At 41.4% G+C, this 23,562-nt stretch overlaps 1 protein-coding gene across 2 annotated transcripts in view; it reads left to right on the top strand.

Moving 5' to 3' along the window:
• REXO5 (RNA exonuclease 5) overlaps positions 1-23,228 on the top strand; it is a 28,826-nt gene extending 5,598 nt beyond the window's left edge. The window contains exons 3-21 of one of the 2 annotated variants that reach the window (XM_024204720.2): positions 1,256-1,421; positions 4,755-4,873; positions 5,307-5,433; positions 6,937-7,024; positions 8,778-8,927; positions 9,134-9,222; positions 10,340-10,455; positions 11,104-11,242; positions 12,023-12,117; positions 13,680-13,782; positions 14,444-14,580; positions 14,974-15,082; positions 15,470-15,580; positions 15,692-15,829; positions 16,348-16,440; positions 17,720-17,939; positions 18,602-18,804; positions 19,617-19,726; positions 23,072-23,228. In XM_024204720.2, coding sequence (XP_024060488.2) covers positions 1,275-1,421; positions 4,755-4,873; positions 5,307-5,433; positions 6,937-7,024; positions 8,778-8,927; positions 9,134-9,222; positions 10,340-10,455; positions 11,104-11,242; positions 12,023-12,117; positions 13,680-13,782; positions 14,444-14,580; positions 14,974-15,082; positions 15,470-15,580; positions 15,692-15,829; positions 16,348-16,440; positions 17,720-17,939; positions 18,602-18,804; positions 19,617-19,726; positions 23,072-23,141 — 2,364 coding nt within the window. In that variant the 5' untranslated portion in view covers positions 1,256-1,274 and the 3' untranslated portion in view covers positions 23,142-23,228. Of the gene's footprint in view, positions 1-1,255; positions 1,422-4,751; positions 4,874-5,306; positions 5,434-6,936; positions 7,025-8,777; positions 8,928-9,133; positions 9,223-10,339; positions 10,456-11,103; positions 11,243-12,022; positions 12,118-13,679; positions 13,783-14,443; positions 14,581-14,973; positions 15,083-15,469; positions 15,581-15,691; positions 15,830-16,347; positions 16,441-17,719; positions 17,940-18,601; positions 18,805-19,616; positions 19,727-23,071 lie in introns of both variants that reach the window. The other variant, XM_024204717.2, reaches the window with a different exon arrangement.
• Positions 23,229-23,562: the final 334 nt, after the last annotated feature.

Below are 23,562 nucleotides of genomic sequence, written 5' to 3'. Positions count from 1 at the left end.
ACTTCAGCTACGTGAATAGCGTAGCTGAAGTCGAAGTATCTTAGATCGATTTACCTAGGGTCCACACGGCGCGGGATTGACGGCCTCGGCTCCCCCGTCAACTCCGCTACCGCCGCTCGCTCCGGTGGAGTTCCGGAGTTGACGGGGAGCGCGTTCGGGGATCGATATATTGCCTCTTAAAGAGACGCGATATATCGATCCCCGATAAATCGATCGCTACCCGCCGATACGCTGGGTAGTCTGGACGTACCCTTTGAAGCATTCCCCTGTAGTGCCCAGCCCCTTATCCACTGAACACGCACAGAAATACCAGATCTGCTGTCCCCAAAGGAACAGTGTATGCACCAGCTTGTATGATTCAGCTCAGGATTAGTACCTAACTTAATACTACAGCACTGAGATAAAGTGAAACCAAGGATAAGTTTATTACCAAAGATTCAAGGGGTAGTTAATAAGAATATTGGAAACAAATGGGTACATATAAAACAAAATCATAACACGCTTTCTAGAGGCTAAATTTAGCTAACAGTTTAACGTCCTGTCTAAAGAAATTTATCTCACCCTGAAGTCCTCGGCAGCACTTCAAGCAAGGTTGGCTGAGATTTCATATTCATGCATGTAAACACACTGCCTGTTTAATTCTTAGGTGCTGAATAAGGGGATGTCTTCTTTGCCTTTTACTTATACTCCCCAAAGTTCATTGTCTGAACTCACAGAAAGGATAACTACCCGTGGCTTATTTTTCCTGCGTGCTGCTTCCCTATTGGCTACACCTCTCTTTTTTGACCTTTGTATATACATAGTTTTCCACTGTGTTAGCTTACAATGCTTAATTTACATCCTGACAGAGAGACAAGTGAATAAATGTCTCTTGTCTGACACAAACCTGTTTTGTTCACCTCTGCTGGTGTCTCATACCTTGATACAGACACGAAGAACATATTATCAGTATATATATACATAACTCCCTACCTAGTAGCTACACATACATTGCACAATGATTTTAATGACCATTGTGATCCTGGCTTTCATTTAAAAACCCTATTGAACAGCTGTATTATAGCTGTTCACACGATATTCTTTGGTGAACCAGAATGTATGTACCAGAATCAGGACATTCCAGCTGGCATTAACAAGTTCTTGGGTCACACAGCTAAATTCACATCATATTACAAATGAAATTATGACTGGACTTGTTTTTAAATGTAAAACCCATTACCAAGAGTATGACTGATTTCTAGTGTTTTAAATGTAGGTACAGTCTGTTCTAAGCAATGTTTGCAAATGAAATGGCTGAGGCAACCTGCATAATTGGACACCAAAGGCCCCATGAATGTAATGAAGAAGTGGAAGAAGCCCAGAAAACTAAAAAGAAAAGGAAAGTAGATGAAGACACTTGCCAAAACCAGCACCAACGTAAGGTAATCAGTGTAATCAATAATTTGTTATATTACACATGTATGTAGGTGGAGATCCATCATAGTTATATCTATTAGCTCATTTTCAGTTCATGATCACGTCCTTCTGAAGAGGTATTTTTGCTCTTATTCCTCATGAATGGTGTGGCAAAAGTCAAACTCCCTGCTATTATATATTCCATTTTATATATGACTCTGTACAGACTTTTTTTTACAATTACTAGTCCAGCGTGTATAATTCCTTTCTACTTTCCTGCTCCTGGTTTCTCTCAGGATGAGCCTGCAGATGAGACGTTTGAAAGTGTAGGGGGAGGAGGGATAAGAAGATTTAAGGATTTAGGAGAAAAAAGCACCCAGCTCTCTAGGGCCGGCTCCAAGGTTTTTGCCGCCCCAAGCGGCGCAAAAACAAACAAACAAACAAAAAAAGGCCGCGATCGCGATCTGTGGCGGCAATTCGACGGGAGGTCCTTCGCTCCGAGCGGGAGTGAGGGACCATCCGCTGAATTGCCGCCGAATAGCTGGACGTGCCGCCCCTCTCCGGAGTGGCCGCCCCAAGCACCTGCTTGGCAAGCTGGTGCCTGGAGCCGGCCCTGCAGCTCTCCTCCCCCCTTAAAAAAACCTATCCTGTTTTCTTTTCAAGAGTCACATCCATTTTCTCCTAAGATGCTGCATGTTCTTTTCCCTTCTCACCCAGCTGCTTTAGGTGGCCTGATCTGCAGGCTCAGGCCTTGGCTACACTGGCGCTGTACAGCGCTGCAACTTGCTGCACTCAGGGGTGTGAAAAAACACCCCCCTGAGCGCAGCGAGTACAGCGCTGTAAAGCGCCAGTGTAATCAGTGCCTGCAGCGCTGCACGCTCGCTCGCAACGCTGCAAGCTACTCCCCTCAGAGAGGTGGAGTACATACAGCGCTGCGAGAGCTCTCTTGCAGCGCTGGCAGCGCGACTACACTTGCGCTTCACAGCGCTGCCGCGGCAGCGCTGTGAAGTCCCAAGTGTAGCCAAGGCCTCAGTTTGAGAGAAGCCAAGAGTAGGCCAGGTGGCTCTAGCCAAGGCCTCAACCCAGCCAAAACTCATATCTCCGTGTCAGTCAGTCAGTCACATCTGCATCTCTCAGCCTTTTCTCAGCACATGCACAATATATGCTGAACTCGTGGAAAGTTTGAATTCCACATTTTTCAGGGAGATTTGTAATTTTTCACATCTGTGCCAGCTGTGAAATAACACAGCTGTTCAAAAGTTATGAGTTTTTGAAGAGGGTTGAGGGTTTGTTTTGTAGAATGATGATATGATAGATGTAGGCGGCTGGCTGTTTGAAATGATTATTTTAATGCTGCTGAGATTTTATTGTATTACTAATTTCTTGTTAGGGCACCTCGAGCCTTGTATAGGCATTTTAGTAGTAGTAAGAATTAACTATAATAATAATAAAGTATGTGTTGTATATTATTAGTTGTAGATGTAATAATAAATTTTGTTCCTGCTGCAAAAACTTGAAACCTTGAATCTCCACTTTAAAATCTTCTGCTAGAAAATACTAATGTTTTTAAGAAAGTTTCATAAAAATAAACATGATCCACACCGAACAACTACATGCTTTTTAAAGAAAAGTACATCTTTGAGCAGCGTTGCATCAGATTACATCAGTAAATCTACATCTGATGGAACATAGCACAAGGTCATATGACACAAGTCAGCCCAAAGCAATTATTGCACAATACATTAGATACCCGAGTTAAAATTAGTGTGGTATCTACTCTGGGGAAATTATAAGCATATCAAACATGTAAACTGAGTCTTATTTGCACCTGATTAGAGCCTGAAGTGTCTAGATACCTGCTAGTTGCCAGGTAGACTTTGTTAATGGAAACTGCTGCTGGACTATTTTGTAGCTCTTTCATTAGGGTTCATTAAAAGTGTCGTTACATATTTGTTCAACCTAGCATGATAGATGAGAAACTATGATTATGAGCCATTGTGTTTAAGAATACCTTAGTAAAAATACTTGGACCTAACAAAATTGGGACCTTGTTTTAGACTTTTATCTGATTTTATGACTTCAATATGTGCACTAGCTCAATTTTATATTAGCAGATTATTAAATACAATTTAACAAAGGGCATGCTAATGTAATGAGAGAAGCCTTAACAGTACCTACATTTTACCACATGGCATTTTGTGTCATGACTATCAATCAGAATGTATCAGAATCGCATCCACAATATATGGTAGGGGAAATATTTTCAGTGTGTGTAATAACGCTATATATGATGAAAAAAGGTCTCATCCTGCAAGGTGCTGATCTCTCCCTCAACTCCCACTGAAGTGAGTGGGAGTTGAGGGCACTCAGCACCTTGCAGGAGTCTCACAGTGCCTCCTATATTTGGATCCATATGCTCTTTCTATTTTCCTTGTCCTGTGTGCTGGTGTGGCAGAGTTCTCCATACTTTCAGTAGGCATTCAAGGCATGATTATTGCTCACCACACTCCAATCCATAGCTACTTTTCTCCTCTATATAGTACAGTTCCACAGCCTCCCTTTCATTTTAGCAACTGCAGCCATGGCACCTTTCCCCTACCTGCGTATAATGTAGAATATCTTATAAAATTGCAATGGATCGTACAATCTCCATTGGAACTGGTTTTATTGCCTATGAAAGTCCCCAAAACTTTTTTTTTTGCTCCCTTCTAGCAAAGTAAGAGACACATGCAGACTCCATAAACTGCTAAACTGAATTTTGTATGTTGAGTTCTTCATTTCGACTCTAATAAAGTGATCTCTGTGACTTTTTCTGCTGCTGTTTTCCTTTGATTGTGCTGATTTTTCTGCAAGTGGACAGCAAACCCATCTGCCCAGAACAGATAGGATAGTGTAAACTGAGTAGAAAGGTTTAAACAGGTAAACCTGCATGAAAGGGACACAGATTTAGCCTTGGTTTAAATGGGCACAACTCTACTGATGGCAATGGGAGGTGTGTACGGAGGGCAGAATACAACAGCTGAGTTAACCTAGATTTTGAGCTCTATAGAGCAGTGAAATTTTCTTTATTGTATGTTTGTCCAGCGCTAGACAGCAGAGTCCCTGACTGGGCACCTAAGCTACTGTAACTAGTAATTAATAATAATACCATGTGATTGGAAAGGAGAATGTTGCCTAATGATTGAGGGAAACCTAGCGATAGGAAATAGTGTTTTAAATGTTCTTGGTCCTATCACACCAATAGCATTAAGATGCCCTTTTGCAATACAATCCCCTTCATTTTTTCCACTGAACCCCTACTTTATTTACTTAGTTGGGCATGTAAATGGTTCTTTGCTTGCACTCACTTTTTGTAGGAGAAGAAATCCCGCTTGTCAGCTGAGTTGTTTGGTGAGGATTGTGAAATCAGCCATGAACAGGTATATGAGTTCCTAAAGTACGCAGCTTTGGGAAAACGTCACAATGCAGCGCAACCCAGGTATAGTATATGTTTATATTCTGGACACAATCACATCCCATGCCACTGTACATATGCTAACCTACCTAAAGGCACATAAGTACTGTTTTTAAATATCCTCTGATTATTTTTGCAACATTGTCACCATATCGGCCATCTATTATATAGATGAGTCATAGCTAGATTTTGATTGTGTACTCATTTTGATGAACATGTACATGAGGCAAGTTATGGGGATGAATACTACAGTAAAGCTCAGAGCTCTGTCTTCCCCATGTACGTTGTTTACATGATGATGTGCTTGTATGGACCAATATGTAAGATAAAGGGCTAGATTCTGTTCTTACTGAAGTCAGTGAGAGCTTTGCCAGTGACTTACATGGGAACAGAACTGGTCCTATGTTTGTTTAATTTTAAAGTATTGATAACTGTATTGCTTTGATTTCTAATGCAGCTGGTGCCGTATTTATCACCAAAGACACCTGGCTAAGGTTGTGGTTATTGTTCTTCAGGAAGTCAGCCAGCTCTATTTCTACAGGTTCTATTTGCAGTTCAAACATCTCAGAAGGGCATTTCAACATGTAAGTTCCCAAACTGTGTTTCTATCAAGTAAGCTTTTTCAGCCAACAATGCCCCAGTGGTTTAACTGCTACAGTGAAATTATTCTCCTCCCACTGGGAAGTGGACATCTCTGAATCCCAAGGGGCAATATGAGAGAATCCCCCTCCCTTCCTACCTGCTGTTAGCCCAGGACAAAGGATCAAGCTCTGATATTAGCCCAGGACAAAGGATCAAGCTCTGATATTAGAAGCAGAGTGATTAAAGATTTGTAGTTTTTGAAGTCATAAAATGTTAAATAAAATACATCAACAGTTCCACACTACATGTATAATATTTTCTGCATCTTCAAGAGGGTGAGGATATTCTAAATATATCTCAGTAGACTTAGGACTTGCTTTCAGTGGGTATAAATTGGCAGAGGTTCACCAGCTGAGGATCTGTCCCATAGTGTTTGCAGACCATGCTGTGTTTTATGGTAACAATTCCTCCTGTTCCTTGAAGAGATTATTGCTGAGGCAGGATGTAGTAAAGTTCTTTTAATTTGCCCAGCTACATTTAATCCCCTTTATATGTCTTATTTATTTTAACAGTGTGCTTTGAATCAGTAAAATCTTAGGAAATTCTCCCTTAGCTGCAGCAAACATATGTTTCTAATTTAGAGCAGTTTCCTAACTTTCCAGGAACAAGGAACCATCAGTTCTGCTTCTGCCAATGAGATGCTGCACTGAGCCTGATTGCCTCTGGAAAGCCAAGGCTATAATATGATAATTGAGTAGCTACAAAAGAGTCCTGTATTATTCAGCTAAATCATTGTGATGTTCCCTTGAAAATGTATTGTTCTTTATAAATGATGGGCGAAGCCCAGAAATAAGTGAATAATGAGACAGCAGTATTTCTCGGCAGTAGAGGGAAAGGGGTGGTCCATCTAGAACAGAGGTGGAAGCTTGTGACAGGAAGATGGGGGGGGGGGGACCAGGCAGCTGCAAAGCTAATTATGATTATATTTTTTTAATAAAGGTCACTTTAGTTTTCACTGCTGCTTGTTCCTTAACTCTTACCGCTGTAACAATTAACAGCATTTTACTTAAGAATATGGTGTGCAGATTGTGGATTTATGGAGCATCATGTCATGAGCAAAAACAACAAGGAGTCTTTGTAGCACCTTAGAGACTAACAAATTTCTCTAAGGTGCCACATGGACTAACACGGCTACCCCTCTGAAACATGTCATGAGCAGTTTCTCAAGAAGTTAGTTGCAAATCATACTCACTTAAACACAAAAAATTGCACTGAACCACTGAGGACACCTTTGTCTCTAACTTAAGTTAGTCTTGTATACTTACCCTTCTTTGACCTCAGTGGAATTACATTAGTGGCAAATTTGGCATGGGGAAAGATAAAGTGTCAGAATTTCCATAGTAGTAAGAGTACTGTTCCTTACTTGTTAATTTAATTTTGAAATATTTTACTTTTGTTTGTGCAGCAAAGTCCTTTAATATGTTTTCTTTTTTGTTCGATAACAGAGATTCAGTTTACCGCCTACTTCAGCTAATTTTATAGCTAGTGTGTGTGGAGAAGGAATAAGTATGAAACATCAGAACAGCATACAAGGTACCTCGCTTTGCACTGTCAGTTTCAACAATTGTTTACCCATTTCAGAGGATGTTTTGAATCTGTTTGTATCCTATGCAATCACTTTTAAACTAAATATAGTTTATGCAGGATTACAAGATACAACTGGTTTAACTCTGAAATAAATATCTCTAGCTAATTTCTATTAGTCTGTTTTGCTTATTACCAAAAGTAAATGTGAAGGAAGTTTACAACAACAACATTGTAAAAGGGATATTAAAGCTGCAAATTTTTCTCTTATGAAGCTGTTGTAAGTATTTACACTATCATTCTAAAATGTATTTTATAAGAGAAAGAACTCTGAAATAGATTCAGGCTTGCTAGGTATTCATTTCTTGACTTCTGCATTAGTCTCAGTAATAATTCTTTGTTATGCTGAACAGTGAACTAGGTAAACTACAGTGTGGTGACAGCTGGCTTCTCATTATTTATATTCCTTGTGATCCTAACTGTAATTTTAGGGATCGGTCTTACACTCTTTGCACACTCAAAACTCAACTTAAAGTCAGTGTAAATTCGCAGTGCAAAGAATACTGAATCGGGCCCTGAACGGATGAATTAGCAAGTTTTACTTTGTAATGTATTCATAGATAAAGTTTTCTAAAATCTGGACAATAAGCTACAGTCACAGATTGGAGTTTCAGATAAGTTTTTCCTGAAGTTATGCTTCTTTATGTGACTTCAAACATAACGGTAGAAAGACTTGTTTAGTCTGGTGATCTGGGGACTGGACGGGGCATCAGGAGACCTAGGTTCAGTTCCTAATTTACAGGCTTCCTCTGTGACCTTGGGCAAGTCATTTAACCTACCCTGTGCCTCCATTCCCCTTTAAAAGGGGGCAAATACCGCCTTATTTCCCAGGGGGATTGTGTGGATAAAATCCATTCTGTTTGTCACGTACTATGACAATGGTTAAAAAATAACTTGGATAGTTCAATAAACACTGTAACGAACACCTTTGCTAGAACTTGTATTTTCCTAGTGTAACACATATCCTTAGTATCACCTAGTGGAGTGATCCCCAAACTGGGGTGCAGAGGAACTTTGGGGGAAGGGGGAGAGGTGGCAGGGCCGGGGCCAGCCCCCTCAGGGGTGGGAAGGGACCACCACGCTTCCAGCCTCAGTCCTCCCCAAAACCTGTTCATCCTCCCAGTCCTGCTCTGCCCTCACTCCTTCTCCGCCCCCAGACCAGCTCCGGTCCCAGTTGCAGCTCCACTCTACCCCTTGCCTGGCTCCGCCCTCATTCCTTCTCTATCTCTAGCCCCAGCTCCACCTTCAGCACAAGCTCCGCTGCTGAGGAAGCCTTGGCTGTGCACTAATGGAGGAGCAAGGGCAATTGAAACAGTTTGAGCACCACTGACTTAGTGGAAAGATCTCTCTTTCTGCTTGCTTTGAGGAGTTAATAGCAACAACAGATAAGATGAAATTTTAAATAATTATAATACTTAGCATGTATCAAAGCAGGGCAATATTATTATCCCTATGTTAGAGATGGTAAACTGATGCAGAGATAGATGAAGCGACTTGCCTAAGGTTACCTAGCAAGTCAGTGGCAGAGCCATGAATAGAACCCAGGTCATCTGAGTCCAGTCCATTGCTCTGTCCGCTAGTTAGCTCTGCCACCACTCAAAGTGAAATGCGATAGTGTGCAGGTTAAGTACAGTAGTTTATCCACTCTTGGATACTGTATGAACTTGTTGGCAGCTTTTAAAAGTGTAATTTCTTATTATAGGTTCAGCTTCTGCCTCTAGTGGACGTATTTCTAAGAACTCAGACCTGCAAAAAGACCCGATCATTGAGAAATATGGCAAGGAAAAGCATGGTCTGACCAGCTATATTCTAACCTTGGAAGAGATGAGAAAATACGATTATCCTTTAGAAGGTCAGGCCATATACATTTTGGTAAAAATCCCAGCCTAATATATTTAAATAAATCCCATTGGTTTTCACTGGGAGTTTTAGTTGCACAAGGAGTGCAGGCTCTTTAGCAAAGTCATCTCAGGCTTTCATTCTCCTCATCTATACCTGATGAGTTACATGAGACAGATTTCTTCTTCTTGTTCTCAGATCTCTTATTTTTCTTTCTAGGATCCCCTGGGTGTGAGAATTATGTCCACACACAATGCGAGAGCCCGAGGACAGACAGCAGCCCCCTCTTTGGGCTGGATTGTGAAATGGTATAAAAATACTTCTTGTCTTAAAGAATGATAAGAAATTAGTTGTACAACCTCCGCTGGCTCCAAAAATAAAGTCAGCCATCCTCTGCGTGTTCTAGAGCATTTCTACCAAAAAAACACAGTTGTAAAGACACTATCTGCCCATCTGCACCAGCAATTCTTCTGTCAGTAGCACGAGGGCAGCCTCCCCAGTGAGAGAGTTCTCAAAAAAAAAATGCAGCATAGCCAAGACGTATGCGTTAATGCTCCCACCATAACACTCAGCTCCACAGTGGTTCCCCACATACCATGCAGGAGGCAGGACAGACAGATCCACTGCTATGCAGACTGTCCCTCTCTCTGCAGAATGGACATGAGGAGGATCATGGGGGCTGTTGCAGCCTTTGCACACTAGAGATGGGGAAGTGGGAGGATTCCTTCTCCTTATGCATTTCCCCAGCGCCAACACAGTTGTTCAGGCTCTGTGCTGCGCTGAGGATTGCCCCTTCATGCACTTTGGTCCTTGAAGAAGAGCCTTGTTTTGGCATCACCTGCGCCCTTTTTAAATAGGTGGGCCCATCTCTTGCTTTAGCACTTCTTGGCAGAGCAGTTGCAAAATTCAATCAGTTGTGGCACTCTGGGTGTAAAGTATGAAGTTATTCTGTGATCAGTTCTTCCTCTTAAAGATTAACTGCGTTTAATTAACAAGATTAATTTCATGTGCACCTGCTACATTTGTAATGGGCGTCAAAGATTAATCAGAACTGTTTGCACTATTGAAAACTAGTACACCGCTACCTCGATATAACGCCACCCGATATAAGACGAATTTGGATATAACGCAGTAAAGCAGTGCTCTGGGGAGGCGGGGCTGCACACTCCGGTGAATCAAAGCAAGTTCAATATAACACGGTTTCACCTATAACGCGGTAAGATTTTTTTGGCTCCCAAGGATAGCGTTATATCGAGGTAGAGGTGTAATAGAAGGTAAATCTTCCAGGTTAGTAACTTTTTTAGTGGTGATAGCAATTATTGCAATCAAAGCAGATTTTAATCTGCTGGTATTCTTGAGACAACTGATTGGCAATAAACCCAGTGCTGATTTCTGATCTGACTTTTTTCTTTTTATTTCTGCTAGTGCCTCACTGAGAAGGGGAATGAAGTAACTCGAGTCTCACTGGTGGATGCAAAGGGTCGGTGCATCATGGATGAGCTTATAAAACCTGAAACCCAGATACTGAACTACCTCACCAGGTATCCGGTATATAAACTTCCTCCGTGCCTCTCCTGTAAAAGTGAGAGCCAGTCAGACTGAGTCTGGTCCATGTGGCCTTTCAAGAATGTCTGATGCACTTAGCTTTCTGCACTGTTCCAAGAAAAGCCTGGATTACAGGTTAATGATTCAGCACAGATTACTCTTTTACTATCCAGTACAGGTTACTCTTTTACTGCTAGTTATAGAAGACATGGTAGAGCATGAGATAGCAATCCAGGCCTGTGCTCTATAAAATGAGTATATTATTTCACTAACTTTCAGAGGTACCAAGAGCTGAGCTGTGTGGAACTTTCATAATGAAACCAGGCAAAATTCAAGCTACATTTCATCCCCAAAATTTTAAGATTGGGCCTAATTTCACGCTTTTGCACATCTGGAAAATCCCTTCTGCTACTTTCAGCAGCCTTCCTTCACCCAACAGGCCCCAAAACATTTCCTTACCAGTTTAATAAATCCCCCTGTGCTATGTCCTCATCACACTAGAATAATTTATACAGGAAGCCACAGTTATAAATCTGACATGGTCACATTTGTAATCTATGTATTTTATGTGTCTTGCTTGAAATAATCTCTAGTAAATGAAGTTGCTAATATGTTGGTTTATATTTGCCATTTTTGTTTTGAAGATACTCAGGAATCACAAGAAAGATTCTTCTTCCAGTGAAAACAAAACTGCCAGAGATTCATGACAAACTAAAGAAATTGCTTCCCCGTGATGCGGTATTAGTGGGTCACTCTTTAAATGTTGACCTCCACGCTTTACAAGTGAGCATGCTCTTACGAGGATTTCCCCCAGCCCTGTTGGACCTGTTTTGTCTGGTGCTTTTCATACTTGAACCAAAATAATTCTGGTTTAGAGCTGTAATCACTTATTTACCAGGCTTTTGCTAAGATGGCCTACGGGTGTAAAAATGTATAAGTTTAAAACATGAGGACTTCTAAAAAACACAGAAGTCAATAAGTAAGAAGGCTGTAAAAGTCTTCACCAGCAGCCTTAGCTCTATATCCTCGTTTCCCTTCAGTCATTGCTAGATATACCTAATTGTGTTGTGGTAAAGACAAATCTTTCGTATGGTAAATTTAAATGACCATGATATATCATCCTACAACTGAAGAGCATAATCTGTGCCCATTTTGCCAGTTTATATTAAGTAGAGGGGGATTTCAGACCCTGTCTTGTGGTAATGTGTAGGGTATTTTGCTGGGCACCTGTGGCCTGTATGTACACGATGAACATGCAAAAAGTTGACCTCTTTTTATGTCTGGAATCTGGGCCAATAGTCAGAGGGTCTGTGGGAAACAATTGGGGAACCCAGCCCATAGGAGGACTTATCTCTGCATTTGCAACCTCTTCTCCTTGTATTTCACCACATGGAATTCTGTCAATTCTTCCTTATCCCCCAGGGAACATAAGAGGCTATCACAAGGTTAAGAATGGGCTTATAATGGAAAGCCCGTCACAGTGTTAACTGTGGAGTTACTACCACAATTCCATAATACTGATGTTCTTTACTCATATTATTGGTGACATTCTCTCTTCTCCAGATGATACACCCCAGTGTTATTGACACCTCATTGCTTTTTGCCAGACACAAAGGTCGACGGTTCAAGCTAAAATTCTTAGCAAAAGCTGTTTTAGGGTACGTTTTTTTACTGTGTTGTCATAGTTTATGCCAATGGATAACCAGTACTACTATGTAATATTTTACCAATCACAATTATTACACCAGGTGCATGAGTGTTTATCTAAAACTTAATATGTTTAGAAAAATCAGATTATATAATGTACATGAAATAACACATGTAATGTGAATTATACTAGTACACTTCTACCCCAATATAACGCAACCCGATATAACACGAATTCAGATATAACGCGGTAAAGCAGTGCTCCGGGGGGGTAGGGCTGCACGCTCCGGCGGATCAAAGCAAGTTCAATATAACGTGGTTTCACCTATAACACGGTAAGATTTTTTGGCTCCCGAGGACAGCGTTATATTGGGGTAGAGGTGTAGTAGGCGATGTATGTATTCACAGTAAAGGTATGTCTACACTGCACACTCCTTATGGCAGTGTGTTGAGTACAGACATTACAAGCCCCCCAAGCACAGGTATAGATAGCAGGGTAGATGGTGAGGCACTGCTTAGGCGAGTCGAGCATATCGTACCCTATATGGCTCTCTATACACCCAAGCAGCGCCTGCTGCTATTTTAGCAGTGTAGTGACCCACTGCCTCCCTGCTGCTGGAGCCTCTCTCTGGTGTGGAGAAAGGCTCTGGCAGAGGGGAGGCGGTGGGGAAAGACTCCACATACCCTCCATGTTGCTGCCAGTGAGTGTACAGTGTAGACTTACCTTAAGAGTCCTGCCCTGAACATTAAACAGTTGAAGTGGACATGGCAAAGAAAGGATTACTATCTCCATGTTACAGGTAGGAAATGGAGGTAGAGAGGTTAAGTGACTTGCCTAAATCATACAATGACTATGTAGGAGAGCTAGAATTGAACCGAGATCTCCTAACTCCCAGTCCAGTGCCTCAACTACAAGACCATGCTTCCTCTAATTCTGTTAATTGTGAGCTGCTGAATCTTACATCTAAGAGGCCAGGATACTCTTTTTCAACACTTTGGCTTGAATGTGTCTAATTCACACACATGACTAGGAGACTCATTTCGAATTAGCAAGAAAGTGAATACAGCAAGCAAGGGTAATGTTTCAGAAATTGTGCTTTGACAAGTTTATTTTGAGTTTTTAATGATATTCCATAGCGTGCCAGCAAACATTCTATAGTATGTTTTGTAGACATAATGTATTCTTTAGTAGAAATGGTTTGGTGAGATGAGAGGAGAGACTGCTGTACTACATGCAAATTATGAGATGGGGAAACTAGCAGAGTGTAGCTGGTTGAAGATAAAGATAGCTAAGGTCTGTCAAAGCACAATATAGTCCAAGGCATCTATGAAATCTTTAACAGTGGTAAGCAATATTGAACATTGCAAAAATTCTTTATATATTTCAATGGCTTTTGGAACATTTCAGAAGAACACGGTTTCAAGGATAATTGAAATACAACAGTCTTTGAGCACAGGGATAAATATACCACCTGAAAAGAACAAGCTATGGGGCTTCTGAAAAACTAAATACTATATCATTTAGGGTGTGAAAACTGCTAACCTTTCTGTGTGTTTTACTTTGACATTTTAGGAAGGAAATTCAATGTGAAAATAAAGTTGGTCACGATCCAACAGAAGATGCTGAAGCTGCACTTGAATTGCTTCAATACTTTATTGACCAGGGACCCAGAAAGGTATGTAACTTTGTAGGATATTAAAAAATAACTTTAAAAGCTCAATAGATATAGTTTGTAGCCCTCCTAAAGAAAAAGAAAAAGTTGATTGTTTCATGGTTTCTTTTTATTAGGATAATTGTGCACTTGGACCCTGATCCAGGAAGATAATTATACTTTAAACATGCAAGCATCCTATTGACTTTAGTGGGACCATTGATGTGCTTAGAGTCAGGCACATGTTAACGTGCTTTGCTGAATCAGGACTGCTATCATCATCTCTGGGAGCAGCATTCCCCACTTGTGGAGTGTACAGAGACACTCTATCAGTCTTGTAGAAATTGGCTGATCTTCAGGAATGCTCCAAAATATATCCTGGGTTTTTTTTTTAAATCCCTCTAGTCTCTCCATTATGCTCATGTTATTGGTCTTTTCCCTGTTTTCAATATTACACATTTTGGTTCCAGTTCTTTTTCCATGTCTTTTGCTAATTTAAGGCACTTGTACACTTTCACAGTTGCAAGGGATTGGCTGTTATGCACAACTCTATCTCCCAAATCCTTGGCTTCCAATTCTAAATCAGAGATGACTTTATGGAGACACATTGCTGGATTGATGCCCGTGAATGCTGTGTGCTTGAAAAGTACCTTGAAAAGGAATTAGTGTGTTTTTGTCTTTCTAGGTAGTAGAACTAAATTTGGAGACAGTGCTGTCAGCCCCAAATCTGATGGAGTCGTCACAGCAAAAATCTGCATTACAACTGCAACAGAATGGAGTCCAGAAGCAGTCAAGTGAACCTCCAGGCATACTCAAACCATGGTAGTAGGACTTCCAATGCATACACAGCCAGTTCATTGGCGTCAGTTCTTTGTGAAATCATATTAATACATTGTTTTACCTCAAAATGATATTTCTCTCTTCCTCTCAAAATATATTACTTGCTATTGAGTTACACTAATCTAACCATTTTTAAAAATTAAAAGGCTTAGATTACTTCATAACAGTGAATTTTATGTGATTCTCATTTTTTTAATATATTCAGGACACAAGATGATTATTTTCAGGCAGTGGAAAGTTTAAGTTAGTTTTAAAAATTCTCTTTCAAGGAGAACTAGCATTTTTTTTAACAAATACTTTCTCAAAGGTTTCTAATTCAGTCTAAACTAAGAGTTAGTTTTAAAGATGAGTTGATATTTACCATGACTCTGTTAGTTTTTTAGACCATTTGAATGCTACTGGCCAAAAAACTCTCCTTTTGAGCAGAAAGGAACTAGCCTCTTCTGGCTTGTGTCAGAACAGTCTGAGCACTTTGAATAAACAGGTAAGTGAACTTAGATACATATTTAGAACAATCTGTTCTAAGAAATAGAAGTTCTACACATTCTTGTGGGGTTTTTTTTTTGCATTTAAAAAAGTTGAGTAACCTAAAATGGTAAATGTCAGCAACAGTCTTAATGCTTCCTTGGATGAATCAATTTTGTCATCTTTGAAAATACATTTTGATCCTGTATTGTCCTGAAATATGCCCATTTTATGGGCAAGTAAATAGGAACTACAAATAGGTGAAGTGACTTGCCCAAGGTCACCTACAGAACGAGAGGCAAAGTTGGGAATTAGAAGCTAAAAGTTCTCATTTGCAGTCCCCTGCTTTAATCACTTGACTGCATTCCCTGACCATCATTACTGTGTGAATTTTTTCCCCCTGTAGATACTTAAAAGAGCTATACAAGAAGTTCCTCTGTCCTCATTCAGTGTCATTCAGTTCGCTTTGCGTTCAGAGCATGTTGCACCAGACCTTGTTGCTGAAGTTTGTGAAAAGGTAACAAAGCTATATCTTAGAATATTCTTTAAAGCTCAGCTTGGAGAGGGACCCAACACTTTTCAGATTCTTTGTTTTGTAAAATCCCTGCATTAACTTGTATTCCTATAGATGAGAATCCAGCTAGCTGACATGCTGACTGTCTATGCGGGTCCATTTGATAAAGACTTTTGCCTGAAGTCTTTAAGGAGAGAATTTAAGAAGTGTGGTCCTATCCAATCACTTACTGTGCTCACTGAAACACACCAGGTGAATAACAGAGAGAATCCTTTTAACTATGTTAACTTGCTGACATACAAAGTCACTGTTTAGTTTTACTAAGAGATGTGGCTCAGTGGAGGGGTGGAGATGGTACAACTTAAACACTGATTGGTCTGCTTGTTTGGCAGTGTGGTCAGCACCAAGAACTCATTGTGGAAAAGCTATTGTAAACAGCCAGTATGGTTTAACTCCACCTTTGCTGTGCTACTAGCCCAAACAGTGGTCTTTCAAAGAAACTGTAGCATAAGAGTCCAGTATACTGGGGTGATGGAAATTTTCTCTCCTTACTGGAGGGAAGAGCATTAAGGCCCTTAATGGCAAAACAATGGGTTGTGAGTTAAGTTAAAGCAATGAAAAATCCTATTTAATGCTGTGTCTTTAATGTATTACATATAGAATATAAAGGGCTTCTTAGGATATCTTCCAACAACCTGTTAAACACTTATTTGTGAAAGGAGAGGGATACTGTAATTGAAGACTCAGCGTAATATTCTTCCCTTTAAAAGCCCCACATCTGTATCCAGTATGAAGTATTAGAAGCTGCTCAACTTGCTATGGAAAGTCTGAATGGAGCTGATGTTGCAGGATCCTATATTAAGGTATATAAGCATGTGCTAAAAGCCTGAATTATATTCAATGTAGGACTACATTAAAATATGGACATGAAGTATTTTTATAGCCTCTTTCATCAGAGGATCTCAAAGAACATTACCAGCATTAATGAACTAGCCTCACAACACCTGTAAAGTTTACAGAAGTAATTAAAACCATTTTACAGATGGAGAGATTTGGTTACAGAAAGGTTGTGACTTCCCCCAGATCATACAGCAAGTCAATGTAAGAACCAGGAATCCTGGCTCCCAGTCTTATGTTCTGAATGTAAACCCTCCTTAGGGTTCAAGTTGCTAGATGTCCTCAATGACTGTATTAGTTAAGGTTGCCATGGCACCCTGGTCTCAATCTTGCTATGTCTCGATCTGGTCATCTATCAAAATGGTATATAGTCAGTAATTCTTTGTACTAGATTCTTACCATCTAATTATAAGTGATGCATTTGAGATTATCTGCCCATCATGGGGTCCACTCACTGCTAAGGATGACGCCTCCCGGCTGCTCTGGGGGATTAGCTCCTTCCAGATGCTATGTGCTGCTTTGGTGGTCACTCAACCTGTCTCTGCAACATTAGCTGCTCCTTCTTCATAATGTGGACCTCTGGCAAGGTCACTATGCATGTTTCCCCCTTCTGGGGTATCAAAATCTTCAGCACAAACTGTCCCAGGCAGTCTGCTCTCCACTGCCTGGTCTGTGCCACTTCCCCAGTGACTGGTAGGGGGACCTAGGCCCGCTCTCTACTCTGGATTCCAGTCCCAGGGCCCTCTCATCAGCAGCCAAGATCTGCCCTAACCTATAGCCTTTCCTACCTTTCTATGGCTCTCTCCCCTTCTCCAGCCCAAACTCCCTCCTCCCAGGGAGTAACTGTGCACTACCCTCTATAGTGCCAAACACCCCCTCCCCCCCCCATTCTCCCAGGGGTTGACTGTATTCCACTCCTCTGCAGCTCTTGGGCTTTGTACAGGCCTTTCTGTTCCCATCCAGCTGAGCCTCATCTAATTAATCCCTGCTACCTGGCTGCTCCTCCAGGTGCAGCCTGGGGAGTTAATTGGCTCAGCTAGCCACCTTAACCCCTCCAGGCGGATGTACATAACCCAAGGAATGTTGAGAGAGGTGCAGACGCACTCATTTTCTTTAGACAAACTTGTTTGTCAGACTTCTGGGGAAAAATGTAATTTGTAAATAGAAGGTAGAATTCCTGAGACCCATAGTCCCTAAAACAGCTCAGACTGGCACGTTACATGTATTTCCATTTGATACGCCCAGGTTCAGAGACCCGTCACTGTGATGATGCTAGACTGTGACATGCTGATAAAAGAGCTAGAAATGGATATTGAAAACGAAGGTGTGATTTATGTGGCGGGGCTGAAGAAAACCCTAACTGAGACAGACTTGCAAGAGAAATTCAGTCATTTGAAAGACCTGCAAGCTCTTTTCTGGCCTAGGGATCTCAAAAGTGGGAAGCACAGAAATTACTGTTTCCTGAGTAAGTAAATGTCGCACACAACACCCAATAGGTCTAATTTTGCAGACACGCCTCACCTGGGCCTCCCATTGAAGTTAGTGGAGACTATACTCCCTGTAGCTCAGAGTAAGGTGACACTATGCATTGCCATTGGATCATTTCTAGCCAGCTGCCTAATCCCTGTCACCCATGTAGCTACATTTTGCTTTAAACTTACAGGAGTTTTTAAAAAATTAATACTACTTTAGATATTAATAGCTCCTGCATCTAGGGGAGTTCCAAAGTGCTTCACAAACTATATACCCACTCCAGCACTGAAATTCCTCGGGGGGGAAGATGGCTGCCATGCAGCTTGCAATCTGACAAGTGCCATGGCTTGTTTGTCAGGAACTCGGTTTATGGTCTGATCTAAAAAGACATCCAGCCAGTAAGCTGTGTAGAATTCAGCTGACCTACCCAGGGATGGCTGAAATGCTGAACAAACTCCACTGGAATTTGGATCTGTGGCTCTACAGAGTCCGATGCTTAGATTGAAGCAGAAGACGATGCTCCCCTTGTGAGACTGTGCTACAACAGTGACTCTAGGCCTAGTCTCCCATAGGCCACAGCTTTGCCCTCTGGGTGCTGAGAACTACGACTACTGACCTAGGGTACTTGTGTTTTGTTTTGTTTTTTCTTTTAAGAGTTTCAAACCTCAGAAAGTGCCCTAGAGGCTCTTCAAGATATAAACGGGCAAGGAGCTGAAGGCAGCCGACTGCAAAGTAGGAAAGCTCTCACTCCTAGCCACCTCCACAGATGGATTTGTCATATGGACCATAATGATGGGAAGCCTAGTCAGCTGGCACATCACATCCTACATGTGAAAAAGGAACAACTATCTACCTCTGTGAGTTAAATACCTTTGTCATAGTAAATCATAAGGCAAGGTAGAGTGGAATGAATACAGCTCTGGGAGCTGGGAAACCAGACTTTCCAATCATAGGTCAGACACTGACCTTCTATGGCTTTGGATAAAATTTTTAACTTCAGATTCCTGTCTATAGAATGGGTTTACCTTATTCTGGGGGCAGAGGGGTGATTAAGAATGAATTAATATTTGTAAAGCAGCTTGAAGATGTAATGTGTTACATATTTTAGTGTAGAATCTGTTAGACAATTTCAAAAGACCAGTACAACTGGTTTCAGTAGAATACAATGCTACACAGGAATCCAAGACCTACATTTTTTCAAAAGCAAAAAGACCCAGTGTTAAAATAAAATATGTAGGGAGAAACATGAAAAAGAGGGGGTCACATGCAATGGGGATGGCTGTTAATAAAGAGTATAGATTGATGGGGATCTCCATGGTTGAGTACCTCAAAGGAAAGAACAAATAATCTTTACTGGATAAAATTGCAAATCAGTTTGCAACAGTCCTGTGATTCCCTGCAGCTCCCCAGTCACCATGCTTCAACTCCAGCCTGGAGAGACCACCTAGGAATGACAAGATAAGGTACCAACCATCTATCCATGGCCATTCAGACCCTGGTCACAGAGACTGCCAACAAAAGATTGCTAGTCTTCATGTTGTACATTCACATCCAGTAGGAACTGTAGTGAGTCCAACTGCTTTTAAGGCAGCAGTCAAACTTGGATTGCTGATGAAACCTAGGACAATAGGATCTAATACTAGTACCATTTTGTTCCTGTTCTACCCAGGAGCAAGACCTAAGGAAAAAGCTGAAGAAGTTAGACCGCAGTATCAGAAAGCTTTATAGAAGTCTGGAGAATAATACACTTTGTGTCGTTCTGTTGCCAGGTGTGAACAGGTAATATTTACAAATAGTTTTCAAAGTGGCCAGAGAACAACGTATTGCCAAGCAAGTTAGTATTTCCTGCATTACAATGAAATTTAACACTGGACATGGGGGGTGAAAGGGATTCTTCATAGAATCATAGCTTTTAAGGCCAGAAGGGACTATGAGGATCATCTAGTTTGACTTCTTGCATAACATGCATGCTAAATAAAATTTTATCCAGTAAATACTGCATCAGGCCTATAACTTCTAGTTGAGCCAGAGCATTGAAATCAATTGTGATATGATGGAGGCTCAGATTAGGCCTCCATACCTCAATTTGCTAAACTGCCAAGGAAATTCTTCTCATTTCAGTTGTCACCCTTCACTTGCCTTCCTGTTTTTGATAAAGGTTTCTTCCCACACCCCCTCCTATTTTAAATGAATGTAGTTTCATGCCCTCCGGTCTTGCTAGTAATGAGTTTCAAGCACTCACATAAAGGGGCAGGTTGGCACCTCTGGAAACTGTAGTCCTGCATTTATACATATAACAGCTACAGCCCAGGCAGCAGGTGTGCGCACTTCCTTACACAGTCCTTACTTATATGCTTCATCTTTGACTTGGGACCACATCTAGTGAGAAGAGGAGGGTGATAAATTGTTCTCCTTAACCACTATGGATAGGACAAGAAGCAACTTAAATTGCAGCAAGGAAGATTTAGGTCAGAGCAGACATTAGGAAAAACGTACTAGTTAAGCACTGGAACAAATTACCTATGGAGACTGTGGAATCTCCATCACTGGAGATTTTTAAGAACAGGTTAGACAAACTCCTGTCAGGGATGGTTTAGATAAAATGTAGTCCTGCCTCAGAGAAGGGGACTGGACTAGATGACATAATAAGGTCCCTTCCAGTACATTTCTATGATTTTATAACCAGTGTATTCTTCCTAAGCCATTGAATACCCATCGAGTGGTAACGGGACTTGAAAGGCTCCATGTGTTCTCACAGCCAGTTTTTTGGATGCTGTTTGCTGAAAAATCCATCATCTTTCTAAACAGGCTATGTAATTTCAAACTACTTAGAATGGTAACTTGATATTATGAATTAGAAAAATTCAAGTGCATTCAAACTTCACTTTTGTTAGCCAGAGACCTTGTCCTTGGCAATGTACTTATTTAAGTGAAATCTTCCCTCTACTCCAGAGCTAATTCAGCATCCCCCTATTCAATTCAGATAGAGATTGGACCATTTTGTTCAGTTATATTCTTGGCTTTTGTTCATCTTCAATAGAAAAGACATGATTATTTCATGGAGATGCAGAGAACATTTAATATTTACCTTTCTTGTATAAGAAAAAAGGGCATAGGGTGAAATTAAATGGGTCAGAGGCTTCTCTGAATGAGCTCTTGCCTGTCTGACCATGCGTGCTCTTTACCATCTATGAAAGGGGTTTTGAAAGTAAAGAGATCGGTGTGCTGTCAATGAGGTGTTTGCACCATCTTCCATACCAAACAGAGCTGTCCCTGAAGGTTATTCTCTGCCAGAGCAAGACTGGGACAAATACATACTTGGGTTTAACTTGGACTTCAGATGAATGAATTTAGATCAGGGCTGCACATAGTTGCAGCCTAAGGTACTTTTATGGCCCCCATCACCACAGTATCTGAGTGTCTGACAATCTTTATCTTCACATCACCACTGGGAGGATTATCTCCATTTTACAGATAGAGAGGCCAAGTGACTTGCCTGAGGTCCCACAGGAACTCTGGGGGGAGCAAGGAGTTGAACCCCTTGTCTCCCAAATTCTAAGATAGTGCTCTAACCCCTGAATATCCTCACTTGCCTGAGCATCTTATGCAGCTCATGGATTGCAGTTCTGCTGGTGTTTGCTGGCTCCACTGACACTTAATGCAGGGTAAAAGAGAACATATTACAACAGTATCAAAAAGTTACTCTTGCTTCTGTTGACTCTGGTTACTTGAGTCAGGATGGATCACATGGGTCCTGTTGACATTGCTGCTCTATCTCACGTAGTCTATTGATTCTAATCAGGTTCTTAACCAGAAGCACAGATGCAATTTACTTCAGTCCATCCAAATTTGGTATGGCCCTTTGCTCAAGTCAGGACTAGGTGGGCATTAAGCTAAGTGGCTTACCCTGTCATATAAATTGACTAATAATATATTGGTTGGTCATTCAGCTACATGGTAACAGTAAGGAGGCTGGCTAGCGCCAATTATACCTTCTTTTAGTTTAGAAGCTCGGTTTATTGCGTGCAGATATCCTGCATCACCTTGCTGTAACATCAGGAGTTATTTTTCAATTGCTTATCAGCCACTTTGTGTACTAAATAGACTGGTTTGGCTGTTTAGAGCTCCAGCAAGGGATTCACAGTGCAGTCTCTCTTTCAACCTGCTACAGCAGTTGGTATATGCAGTCTAGTGCAAGTGTATTTTTTGCTAAGCTCCCCCTGGAAGACTGCCTTACCTAATCAGCCCTGGGGGAAGCCTGAACTCTGGGATAAGCTGCTGTAGGCTTTTTTGAATTCTCTTCTCTGTCCTTTGAACATAAGCCCTGGGTGTAGAATCATGTTTGAAGGGGGTTTTATGGGTATACGCATTTTGCTGCAGATAAGCCTGAGATTGTAGAGAGCAGCTGTGAATTAATTGCTGTATTTTCCCCTACATGTGATTTGCCAATGAAAACCTCATCTTTTTTCCCCTAATTACTCATCAGAGCTCAAGTGGAAGAGTGTAGAAAAGGGCTCTTTGTGCATGGCCCCCCTGAGAAACCCACTATAGAGTCCAGACTCGAGGTTGGATTCACTCTCCCTGTCACATTTCCCCTCGTAACCCTGCACATAACAGTAGTCTCACCACTTCCAAACTGTTAGTTCCTGCTGGGTCCCATGCACAGCGAAGGGGGAGACAACCACTGGGCCTGAACAAGGGTGCCTGCTGCAAGGATCAGACCCATTGGCAGAACAGTCTGTGGGAGGTAGCTGCACCAGCAGGGACCGAATGGCAGCCTTAGACCATGACTCTCAGTGTATCTCCTGGCTCAGGAGAATGGAGTCACTGTCCAGTCTTGGGAGAAGTTTCCTCTCATACCAAGAAACAAGGAGTATTGACCCTCCTGTGGCTTTCCCACCTAAGGGAGAAGCTAGTCCCAGATACATTTTATTGTTATGATGAATACACTCTGCCTTTCTTGGGTAAATCCGCCTACCTCCCTACAAGACCATAGCCTAGTTCTTCAGCCTCTTGAAGCTGGATGGTGTCACCATGATGAATGTTGATTAGCTGCTAACTTACTGCAACTGACCATTTGCTCTGAAGAATGGAAGTAACAGATTTCTCTTCTTTATGTTGCAGTGTTTATGGATCATTCTCTGGCCTTGGTCTGATGGGAATAAAGGAAGAAAGCAGGAGTAGTGCCTATTAGACTGCCAGGTTTTAGAAAAGTCTTTTAAGATTTTTTTTTTAATTAATTCTATACCAAGAACAAGAGGCTCTGCCAGTGTACTTTAACATTTAAAAATAAAAACAATTCAAAACTGTTAGTGCAGCAACCCCTTCTTCTATTAACACTTCTAGCTTTGGTGCTTTTGGCTGGCTAGTAGCCAGCTCAGTGCTGAGGGAGCTGTGTGTGTGTGTGCAGATACTGCCAAGGCAAAACCAGTAAGCTAGGATGGTCAATTTTTCTAGAAGCTGAATGGTCCCTGTCTCGAGGGGGTTTAAGTCTGTCAGCTGGGCTGTTTTCACTTGGCCGATCCTCAAACGCACTATGCAAAATTAACAGACATCTGTCCCCCAAAAAAGCTTCTTTGAGGTTGCAGGAGCTCTACACTGGTGTTGTGGAGCCT

Source organism: Terrapene carolina, unplaced genomic scaffold (genome assembly GCF_002925995.2).
Source record: "Terrapene carolina triunguis isolate 2854851 unplaced genomic scaffold, T_m_triunguis-2.0 Scaffold93, whole genome shotgun sequence".
In the NCBI taxonomy this organism is placed as follows: domain Eukaryota; kingdom Metazoa; phylum Chordata; order Testudines; family Emydidae; genus Terrapene; species Terrapene triunguis.
This window is presented reverse-complemented; position numbering and strand designations above follow the sequence as displayed.